General features: G+C 38.5%; 1 protein-coding gene across 1 annotated transcript in view; it reads left to right on the forward strand.

Moving 5' to 3' along the window:
* The window catches only part of sv2a (synaptic vesicle glycoprotein 2A), a 49591-nt gene that overhangs the window by 15406 nt on the left and 21530 nt on the right, over nt 1-12655 (forward strand). The window contains exon 2 of the mRNA XM_079837865.1: nt 9033-9771. Within this exon, the coding sequence (XP_079693991.1) occupies nt 9174-9771 (598 nt within the window). The 5' untranslated portion in view covers nt 9033-9173. The remainder of the gene's footprint in view (nt 1-9032; nt 9772-12655) is intronic.

The following is a 12655-nucleotide window of genomic DNA, read 5'->3' on the forward strand; positions in this document are numbered from 1 at the left end:
TAGGAATAAAGATGAGAGATCTTTTACTGTTGGGTTGCAACTTCTGGGATATTAAATAATTAAGAGCTACAACATAAAACGTGTTTCACAGCCCATTTTACTTTCATCTGATATATTTCCAAGTGCTACAAGATTATCAATGAGAAAAAAATGTCAGATGGTACTCATTAGAATTTGTTTGTATACACTGTATTGCCAAAAGTATTGGGACACCCCTCCAAATAATTGAATTCAGGTGTTCCAATCACTTCCATGGCCACAGGTGTGTAAAATCAAGCACCTAGGCATGCAGACGCTTCTACAAACATTTGTGAAAGAATGGGTCGCTCTCAGGTGCTCAGTGAACTCAAGTGTGGTACCGTGATAGGTTGCCACCTGTGCAATAAGTCCATTCATGAAATTTCCTCACTACTAAATATTCCACGGTCAACTGTTAGTGCTATTATAACAAAGTGGAAGAAATTGGGAACAACAGCAACTTAGCCATGAAGTGGTAGGCCACGTAAAATCACAGAGCGGGATCAGCGCATGCTGAGGTTCACAGTGCGCAAAAGTCGGCAACTTTCTGCTGAGTCAATAGCTACAGACCTCCAAACTTTGTGTGGCCTTCAGATTAGCTCAAGAAGAGCGCATAGAGAGCTTCATGGCATGGGTTTCCATGGCTGAGCAGCTGCATCCAAGCCTTACATCACCAAGAGCAATGCAAAGCGTCGGATGCAGTGGTGTAAAGCACGCCGCTACTGGACTCTAGAGCAGGGGGGACTTGTTCTCTGGTGTGACCAATCACGCTTCTCTGTCTGGCATTCTGATGGACAAGTCTGGGTTTTGCGGTTGCCAGGAGAACGGTACTTGCCTGACTGCATTGTGTCAAGTGTAAAGTTTGGTGGAGGGGGATTATAGTGTGGGGTTGTTTTTCAGGGGTTGGGCTTGGCCCCTTAGTTCCAGTGAAAGGAACTCTTAATGCTTCAGTATACCAAGACATTTTGGACAATTTCATGTTCCAAACTTTGTGGGAACAGTTTGGGGATGCCCCTTCCTGTTCCAACATGACGCACAAAGCGTCAGTCCATAAAGACATGAATGAGTGAGTTTGGTGTGGAGGAACTTGACTGGCCTCCACAGAGTCCTGACCTCAACCTGATAGAACACCTGTGGGATGAATTAGAGCGGAGACTACGAGCCAGGCCTTCTCGTCCAACATCAGTGCCTGAACTCACAAATACGCTTCTAGAAGAATGGTCAACAATTCCCATAAACACACTCCTAAACCTCCCAGAAGAGTTGAAGCTGTTATAGCTGCAAAGGGTGGGCCAACTCCATATTTAACCCTACAGATTAAGAATGGGATGTCATTAAAGTTCATGTGCATGTAAAAGCAGGCGTCCCAAAACATTTGGTTATATAGTGTATATACAAACATATTATATCTTATATCAGATACATATATATTATATCTTATTTATAAAGAAGTATTTTTGCAGTATGCCATCTCTCTTGATTCATAGCAGATCTAGAGGAAATCAAATTTATATTGTACAAGGGCACTGTCTTCCTCGTCTTTGTGCTTTACTGCATTTTTGATCTACTGCAGTACTAAATCACATCTAAATGGCCTATAATCTCATATTGTTATTAGGGCAGTATATCAGAGAGTAGATGTGACAGCTCTGGGCTAGGCTTTGGTTCGCAGAGCTTTTAGGCCCTGTTCTTTAGCACTGACATATGTTCCTGTACGAGTCTAATTAAAACTCTAGTGCTCCACCAAGAGAAGGACTGTTGTTCCCAGCAGAGCCATCTCACACATGCCGCTGCTCCTACACACTACTATTGCTGTCCTGTCTGCAGACCTGAATAGAGATAAAATGTATTTGGGAGCTGTGGGGGAGACGGTTACCATGACACCGGACTGCAACGGAGCCTGTGTGCTCTGCCTATGCTGGACTAGTTATAGGGGTTATTTACAGGTTTAATAGTTTGACATTGAGTGTCACTGAGAGCTCTTAAAGGGATAGTTCACCCAGAAATTCACTCGTCATTTACTCATCTGCCTGTGTTTAAGATTGCTTTAAATAAATTTGTGTGAAGATTGGACTGAAATGTAAAGACATGCCTTCAAATATTACTCTCAAATCTCTTTGAAAGTGCTATGCTAGAACAGCAAAGCGAATTACAACTTAAATATCAGTTTGTTTCTCACATTAAGCTAGCATATGGTTTCAGACAACTTGCAATGTGGCATAGAAGTTGTGTTGACTGCTTTAGGCTTTTATTTGACAACCACATTTGCAGTGTACTTTCATTGTGTGGAAGTTTCATTGTCTGTAATGTTTTGTGTTCCACTAAATTATATATGAAGATGAGTACATGATCACTGTTATTTTAGTATTATATACTATAATAGTTATTATTAGTATTCTGAATTAGTTTTTAGGTTTTCGTTTATTTTTTCCATTTAGTACATTTAATTCTTTAACTTAACCTTATTTCAGTATGTTGCCAAGGCAGTATTTTTATGACCATTTTCAAAATATATTTTAAACTTTTTAACTATCAACTATCAGTTAATGATTATACTAAGTACATGTGAACAATATTAATTTAAAATATGTTGGCTATAGCTTACTATATAGTGCATATAACAAATTGAACGTGATTTCTTTCACATGAACTGTTAATTAGTTGATAGTAATAATAATAATATTAAGTGAATAATAGAACATCATTGCATTGTTCTTTTAATAACTGAAATATTTGGACATGTAACACTTCATTTAACACGTAATTACATTAAAGATGATTGTAAATATAAGGGTAAGTGCAAATGCGTAATGTATAAACTAACTTGTTTATATTATTAGCTTATAAGCTATCAGGCTAATCAGGTATCTGTATGCTATAGACTTGGTCGGCATTACTGGGAACGCCCACAAAAACGTCATATTCGCCCAATAGAGACAGAGTGGCACACGTCATAATCTGAAGACCACGCCCACCAGAGGGAAAACAATCCAACGCTCTCCATTGACTTTGCATTGCGTGAAGAGGCCTCCTTGTCATTTCAGACTTATAACAAAAAACAGAACAATGTATAAAAGCGGATATGTGACAAAGTGTACAGCAAACAAGCTAAACAAAACCCAGAACCAAAAACCAGAAGTTTTTATTAGCTATTGACACAAAAAATGAGAGTTTAAGGACACAAAAGTGGATACAGGCCATTGAGACAGAGCGCGACACGTTATATTACAATGAGAACTACACACACTGGAGGGGAACGTAATCAGCCACAGGAAATATAATATATAAAACTGACATTTGGATATTTGACTTAACAGTGACAAAATGTTTACTGCACACATAGGCATACTGAGGCATACTGAGTGTCAGGATCCCAAAATGTACCCATTCTTCCTGCTGAAGCTTCACGTCTTATTGCCTGTATCACCGTTTGTCTCTTTAAACGCTTGTTTTTTTGGGTCGACAGCTTATAAAAACGTAATTTCTGTGTTTTTTAGCTTGTTTGCTGTACAATTTGTCACATAGCAGCTTTTAGACATTTTTTACACAAGTCCGAAATGACAAGGAGGCAGCCTCCCGCAATACAAAGTCAATGGAGAGCGTTGGAACAGACATTAATGGTCATTATAATGTAGTTCAAACAGTTATCATAATATGATTTTGTAGGAATTATTATCAAGCGCTAAAAAGAGTACCTATTAATGATTTGAGCCAATGGGAGGACACGATTTGTCAACACACCTGTCCAAAGAACGAAAACAAACAAAAAATGAATGAACTTTTAACAGGAAAAAAACTCAAACGAAATCAAGTTTAATTGTTCTGAACATAAATGCTTATCTGAAATTACCTCAAACCAGTTTATAACGTTTTTTTATCGTTCTGTTTAATATTTTAATTTGGCAGTCAACCAATTAATTAAAATAGTACGGCCTATGCAAATGTGACATCGATGCATCCAACGTGAGTGAAATGCCCAAATCTGTCTGGTTGCTTTTCACACTACAAACCACGCCCCTACAAATTACACCCCTTACTACAAGTTACACCACCTTACAATGAAACAGCCAATTAGCACCTCCCTTGAGAACCACTGATGTCATCACTAAGACCGCTCTTCTTCTACAGTAAATTTTAAATGTATTGAAGGGGTAGGATTAGGGTCATTTTTAGGGTTGGGGGTAGGTTTTTAGCTATAATTTTCATAGGTCTGTATCTGATTGTATTTGAACCGCTACTATTCAGGAAATGGAAAAAAAAAAGTGTCACTATATTATTAACATTTGACCAAAAACAAGCTCAAATGGCGTTATGAGGTTTTTCAAATTAGTGTTTTGTCAGTCATTAGAGTGGCCGCATCTGAGGCATCGTATTGCCTTTTCATCAACAGATTACCAAGATTATTGTAGCTATGCGGGAAAATACTGATTCTGCTTGGAGGGATTGATTTTTTAAGCCCTGGGTCAGAATGCCTTTGATTATTTCAGCCTAGTAAGTGAAAGCAACATTGATATTTGTGTTGTTTTGAATGTGTCAGCACTTTATACATCAAATACTCGTCAGAACCCACTCATACATGGATTTTTCTATACCAAACACTATCTAACCAGCCCTGAAAGCAATCTATGTTAGAAAGGATTTTCCCAATGGCAGTGCCGGCCTCTGTATTGGCAGACATTCAGAGAACATGCAAGGATTGTGTGTGTGAGAGTGGAACGGCCACAGAGGACAGCATACGGCGGATCCCTGCCCGTTGCCGCCAACTGGGCCATTTCTCCCTTGGACCAATCGCAACTGCCGATGAGCTCATAGCGCCCCAGATTCACCTTTACAGACATTTATAGTTTTACAACCGTCTCCTCTATTGCGCAGTGTTTACTTTGAGTAACAAGGGAAGCATGTCCGTTTGTTTAATTGGCATTCACAGCTCTACGATCCACATGGCTGTTCAGTTTCTGTGTATTCACTTATCAGTGGCACGATAACGTAATAGGACTTGTGCCGAGGTGTTAAGAGCAGTGCTGCTGACAGATATCTGAGATTGCCCCTTTTTTTTGTCTGTCACAGAGAAGGCCGAATGTCAGACTGACCGGCTCATTATCTTCACAGACACAGGGCGATGTGGTTGCTGAGAGATGGCCGTCCGGCTGATGAGTTCTATTCAGAGAGGAAAACACAGCAAGAGAGATAGAAAAGGACAGGCAAATTACATTAGAATGTGAAAAAGACTGACTTGTTTACATGTAGTTTACAAAAAAGAAGAGTCATTAGGAATAGGATTTGTAAGGATTTTAATGATTGCGGCTCTGTATATCTATGTATATGTATGTCTATATATCCTAAAGATATCTGTGTGTACATGCATATATGCACATGTATATATGCACAGTACCACTCAAAAGTTTGGAAACATTAATATTTTTAATGTATTTGAAAGTCTCTTAAGCTCACCCAAGCCTGCATTTATTTGATCAAAAATACAGAATAAACAGTAATATTGCGAAATTTTATTACAATTTAAAATAACGGTTTTCTATTTTAATATACTTTAAAATATAATTTATTTCTGTGATTCAGAGCTGAATTTTCAGCATCATTACTCCAGTCTTCAGTGTCACATGATCCTTCAGAAACCATTAATATGCTTATTTGATACTCAGTTATTATCAATGTTGGAAACAGTTGTGCTGCTTAATATGTTTTTGGAACCTGTGATAGTTATTTCAGGATTCATTGATGAATAAAAAGTAAAAAAGAACAGCATTTATTCAAAATAGAAATCTTTTCTAACACTATAAATCTTTTCTATCAGTTTAACATCCTTGCTGAATAAAAGTATTAATTTCTTTCAAAAAATTACTGACCCCAAACTTTTGAGCGGTAGTGTATATTGTTACAAAATAACTTTTTATTTATCAAAGATTCCTGAAAAAGGATCACAGGTTATAAAAAATACTAAGCAGCACAACTGTTTCCAACATTGATAATAAATCAGCATATGATTTCTGAAGAATCATGTGACACTGAAGACTGGAGTAATGATGCTGAAAATTCAGCTTTGCATCACAGGAATAAATTATATTTTAAAATATATTAAAATAAAAAAACATAATTTTAAATTGTAATAATATTTCACAATATTTCATTTTTTTTCGTATTTTTGATCAAATAAATGCATTCTTGGGTGAGCATAAGAGACTTCTTTCAAAAACATTAAAAATAGTAATGTTTCCAAACTTTTGACCGGTACTGTATATATTATGTCATAGTACTAGTACATAGTCATAATACATAATATTATTTAATAGTACAGTTACACTGGTTCAGCATTGAGTACAAAGTAAAAACAGTTAATTTCCCAAGTTGTACATGATAAAAGTAATAACTTGTGTTTTAGTGAGTGATTCAAGTCCACTCTAAATGATTCAGTGAATCATCACTCATTTTTGATTAGTTAAAAAGAACCAGCTCATAACATTTATTAATTCCAAAATCATTCTTCACTAGTCGTGCTGTAGTGAGGACAACTTGAGGTGAAAGAGGTGTCCGGTTCTTGAATCCTAACCTTAAATATGATGCTTTTCAGGTTTGCGCAGTGAACAATTTCTATACAGATCTTTATGCGTTGCTCCAAAGTTCCCTCTGAGATATTATTAATGTGGCTCAATTATGCATATTAGATTATTAATGCAACTGGATCCAGACCAATTTCAACAGATTGTATGAGGCAACACAGGCCGATGGTTTCATGAATTCCCCTCTGGAACATTTTAATCAGCTGTTTTTTCAGGGAGGCTCAATTGGTTACTTAAAGTGTTTTCCCCAGAATGTAAACTTGAGGAAACAAGGTCACCGTGAGAGCTGCACCTATTTACATGCTCTCAGTGTTACCCATGTAGTATTTGTAAGCTTACAAGAATAAGACTTTTTTGCTGTTATCACAAAAGTGATTAATGATAATCAAGATGAATGTTTCTGCTGGAAAATCCTGCTGAAGCCAAGCTCCGTGTAGTAGCTGGTTTTAGTAGTAGCATGGTTTCTCGTTGGTCCAAGCAGGTCATTAGCTGATCCAAGCTGGTTTAGATGGTTGATTAGCTAGAGTAGCAGCCATTGGACCTGGTTGACCATTTTTTAAACTAGTTTGGTTTCAGCTGGTACAACCGGTTGCATAGACTGCTTAAAAGTTAGTCATCTAATTTTTGTTTCTTCAAGACATGTCCCAGCTGTTTAAAGTCGGTTACATAAAAAGGCAGACTGATTACCTTTTGTTTAACTGCTAGTTGGTCAAACTAGTTCTTAAAGGAGTAGTTCACTTTAAAATGAAAATGACCCCATGATTTACTCACCCTCAAGTCCTTCTTGGTGTATAAGACTTTCTTCTTTCAGACGAATACTATCAGAGTTATATTATTAATACATATCCTGACGCTTTCACGCTTTATAATGGCAGTGATTAATCCATTGAGTTTGAAGCTCAAAAAAGCACATCCATCCATAATAAACGTACTCCACACGGCTCCAGGGGTTAAAGGGTTAGTTCACCCAAAAATTTAAATAATGTCATTTATTACTCACCCTCATGCCGTTCCGCACCTGTAAGACACAAATTAAGATATTTTTGTTGAAATCCGATGGCTCAGTGAGGCCTGCACAGCCAGCAATGAAATTTCCTTTAATGTACTAAAAACATATTTGAATCAGTTCATGTGAGTACAGTGGTTCAATATTAATATCATAAAGCGACAAGAATATTTTTGGTGCGCCAAAAAAACTTATATAGTGATGGCCGATTTCAAAACACAGCGTCATGAAGCTTCGGAATCTGTGTTGAATCATGATTCGGATCGCGCGTCAAACCTCCAAACTGCTGAAATCACGTGACTTTGGCTGATTCATAACGCTCCGATGTGAGTAATAAATAAAATGATTTAAATTTTTGGATGAACTAACCTTTTAATAAAGGCCTTCTGAAGCGAATTGATGGGGTTTTGTAAGAAAATATCCATATTTAAATCTTTATAAAGTAAAATATCTAGCTATGGAATATGGAAAGCTCCAGACCGACTTCTATATTCAACGCAGATAGTGTAACGCCTCTCGGAGGCTAGATAAAGATACTTTATAAATATTTAAATGGTTCAAAATGGTTTATTATGGATGGATGTGCCATTATAAAACTTGGAAGCGTCAGGATATTTATTATAACTCCGATTGTGTTCATCAGAAAGAACAAAGTCATATACACCTAGGATGGCTTGAGGGTGAGTAAAGCATGGGGTAATTTTCATTTTAAAGTGAAATAATCCTTTAAGACTCAGTCTTAACATAGAGACTAAGTTAATGCAACTGGCAGCTGTGTGTTTTTTCTAGCAGGTGTATCATTTATTTGACATTGTAAATGCATTATTTTAAGCAGGTCAACTGTGTACAAAGCATCCATAGTTCAAGAATACAAATAATGTCTTTTGCTAGTCAACATGAAAAAAAAAAGTCAGCCAATAATGGTGTACTGTTTGCCTTCTTTGTATAGAATATACAGACTACCAGCAAAGAGCAAGATCTAAAAGAGCAAATCTCATGAAAACATGCCCATGTAATATATAACACATTTTATTTACAGAAATTACATTAAGCACAAAGACAATTAAGTCTTTTTGGAGCTTTTGCATATTTGCATTTTATTAAGTTTAGCATTTTCATAATAATTATCCAAATAAAATAATAACTATAATACAATTAATGACAATGATTTATTTTTATTTAAATGAGCATAAATGCAGCACAACGAAACCACTATAACCATTATGAAAAAATACTTTAAAATGTTACACTTTTTATTTATAATTTTATTTTGAACTGGACAACTTGATTTTTTAACTTGATTTTTGACTAATGCACCTTAATTTCACCATGAACGATAACAATGCACCTTATGTTATTTGTAAATTCCAGTAATGCTGGAATACCTCAGTGCATCATCTTGAATAACCGCATGTGTTCTTCTATATTTCCAGGCTGTCGTTTAGAGCTCTGCTCTAGTAGGTGCTGTCCAAGGTCCTGAACTTCTCTAGCCCAGCTTCACTCTACTACATGCTAACAAGCAGCTCCTGACACCCGGTTCCAGCACTCTATACATCAACGCACAACTTTCAACCATGGATGAGGGTTACAGAGACCGTTCGGCCTTCATTAAAGGCGCTAAGGACATTGCCAAAGAAGTCAAAAGGCATGCCGGTAAAAAGGTGGGCCGCCACGTGGACAAGGTGGCTGATGAGTACACCAAACGCTCTTATACTCGCTTCGAAGAGGAAGACGATGATGACGACTACCCCGTACAGGCCCAGGACGGCAGCTACTACCGCAGCAATAGCAGGGCCAATGACGACGAAGGGGCTCACAGCGACTCTACAGAAGGTCACGACGAAGATGATGAGATCTATGAGGGCGAGTACCAGGGCATCCCCAGAAACGACTCGGTGGAAAAGGGTGACAGACAGGTGGACGGAGTGGGACAATCTCAGTTCCGGGACACGGCGCAGTACGAGGGCGAGCGAAGGAAGGACCAGGAGGAGCTGGCGCAGCAGTACGAGACCATCCTTCAGGAGTGTGGCCACGGACGCTTCCAGTGGACCCTCTACTTTGTGCTGGGTCTGGCTCTCATGGCTGACGGCGTGGAGATCTTCGTGGTGGGTTTCGTCCTGCCCAGTGCTGAAAAAGACATGTGCTTGTCTGAGCCCAACAAAGGGATGCTGGGTAAGTCAAGAACAGCTTAGTAGCTTTTATTTGTGGTTTCTGCTATGGAGCGGTTCTGGAAGATTTTTTTTCTATTCATTTTTCCAATAGGGATTTTAAGAAAGTGCTTAAAGAGTTGAACCAAACCAAACCAGACTTTGATTTAAAGCAAAAAAGTGTTTGAAAATCAAAAACTTAACAGCTTTAATGAGGGAAATATTACTATATTACAGTTATTGTTGTCTCTTTGACAAATTGTCTTTGGATTAAAAACCACCTGCCAACAGGCTGACGACGGGTTTGGTTCCTGTACTAGGACGTAACTCGCTGCTTAACCACCATAGTACGATAGCCTGGCTCCGCCCTCCTACGTACTTCCGCTCAATTTTAATTTTCCTTCAGTACTCCGTCTGGGATTTCGGAATATTCTCTGGTTTTCTCCGGTCAAATTTAAACCGGTCCAATCAGCGAACAGAGGGAGTGGCTGAGAACGATGACGTTGATGTTGTGCGCTAGTTTGAGATGACATATGTCACGACCAAATGTTAGCGATTGGTTATGGCAGATCCAATAGTTTTAAACTTCAACAGAGTTCCCGCCTTCAAGGAAGTTAACGCTTGTCAATGGACCAGTGGCCAGACTCTCTGTACAAATGAAATGTACGAGAGTCTGGTAGGACCAGGCTAAAGAAATCAACTAGCTAGTCACGATTGTTTCCAGAAACCAGATTGTCACAAATTTGTCGTTCAAACACGTTGGTTAATGATGTCACGCAGATTTTGGAGTAATAACTTCCATTTGAGATCAAATTAATGCTAGTTTTTTCCCTATAAATTACAGACATGGCATCTGAGGACTAATTCTCATTTTTCTTCAAATCTTTTTTCTCCAGATTCAATCCTAGGCTCGTTCTTACGTACTAGAGCACGCAAGCACATGCACACTCTTAAAAAACGATGCTTCAAATCTCTGATGTAAATGACATAAAGCATATACGTATATTCGAAATAAAAGATATAGATTATACTGAATGTCAACTTTGCTCAAGATAAGGATCGATTAAGCCCACGTCATGCAAACCACATCTCGAGAGCCAACTTTGCGATGCTGTTTGCAAATGTTCGTTGGGAGCTATGGTTTCAGCAAACACTGACTCGTCAAACTATGTTGATAACAACAGAACTTAGCTAAAAGCTAACGATGCTTTTGGGAAATGCACCCCAGGCTGAGAGACCAACTAAGACCAGCAAAGATAAGATGTGTTTTTTCAGTAGGGATGTATAAAACCATGTCCAATGGTCATTTTTGCTTAAATAAAAATGGCTTTCTGTGACATATAAACAATATTTATCTGAAGGCTAGTTTCCACTGGCATCTTGTGCCCAATTCACCATCTGTCAGTCCATCCAGCAAGGACACTCGACCATCCTGGTTGAACCCAACGCAGCATTGACGCAGTTTGAGCTATAATTAACTGACAATAGACTGCTGAAGAGCACAGTGTGCTTGCTCTCATGGTTTATTCTGATTCCTTTGGTGTATGATACGATGTATGTTCTAGTAGTCTGTGGATGGGTAGAGTCATTAAATACCATGTTACATACCCCCCCCCCCCCCCCCTAAAAACAAAACAAGGTATTATCATTACATCACGTGGGTCAACAATTACTTTTTGGTGGTTTTAACTGCTGTACTCATCCATCCACGCAAGATTTGCTGATGTTAGACCATATTAATTATGTTTCTTTATGTTGTCTCTTTGTTAAATGATTACTGTGACATCATTGTGTTTTCTTTATCTTAGTTCACGGCGTCACGCTATTGGGTTACAATGTGAGCTAGTGTGGTCATGTCAGTGCTTGTTCATTGATATATTCTGCCTGGGTCTCAGCTTGAGCGTGTGTATGTGCGAGTGCCATCGGGGAGCAGGGCCCTTGGTCTCTCCCCCGTTACAAAACAGCCCTGACTCATGCAGGAGTGCCGTCTGCATCTCTGCCGGGTCCTAGTGCCGGAAGTTTCCATGCACGCGCAGCTGCAGCTCTGCAGCAAAAATGCTTCAGCCTCTGTCACATGACATGCTCCAATCAAATCCAACAGCGTGGATGTGTGGGATGAAATGGCCCGCAGAGGGTTTTTTTCTGCTCACTGCACCCAGCAGTCAACCTGCATGTTTCTCTACTGATGGCTTTAAATGCAATGAACGAGACCTACGAGAGAAGGTCTGTTTGTGTAATATGAAAATATATAACATGAAGAAAACACTATTATTATTTACCACGGCACTGAAAGTAAATCCCCTCATTAAATGTTATGACAAATCAGCAGTCACATAGATTTTATGGTTTGATGGATTTGTATTCATCATTTTTTGGATGGATGGATGGATGGTTGGATAATGAGATAGATAGATAGATAGATAGATAGATAGATAGATAGATAGATAGATAGATAGATAGATAGATAGATAGATAGATAGATAGATAGATAGATAGATAGATAGATAGATAGATAGATAGATAGATAGATAGATAGATAGATAGATAGATAGATAGATAGATAGATAGATAGATAGATAGATAGGTAGGTAGATAGACAGATGGATAGGTAGAGAGAGAGAGAGAGCTCTAGATGACAGCGGCTTTTGTTTTCAGAGCTTTTGGCCTGCACAAATGCTGAGCAGTTGTGTGTTATCGTGAGAATGGTGAGGGTTAAAGGTGACGCCGCTTTACCTTTGACAGAGAGCGTTTAGTCTGTTTCTCACCAGAACACCGGGTGCCAAACGGCACATTAGTCTGGGTGAAACTGAAGAACAGAATACACAAACCTGCCACAGTCCATTGCGCTCCCCTCATCTATGACGCAGAGAGACACTCGCAGAAAGAAAAAAATTGCACTAAAAATAGTG

Source organism: Gobio gobio (assembly GCF_949357685.1).
Source record: "Gobio gobio genome assembly, chromosome: 15".
Lineage (NCBI taxonomy): Eukaryota > Metazoa > Chordata > Actinopteri > Cypriniformes > Gobionidae > Gobio > Gobio gobio.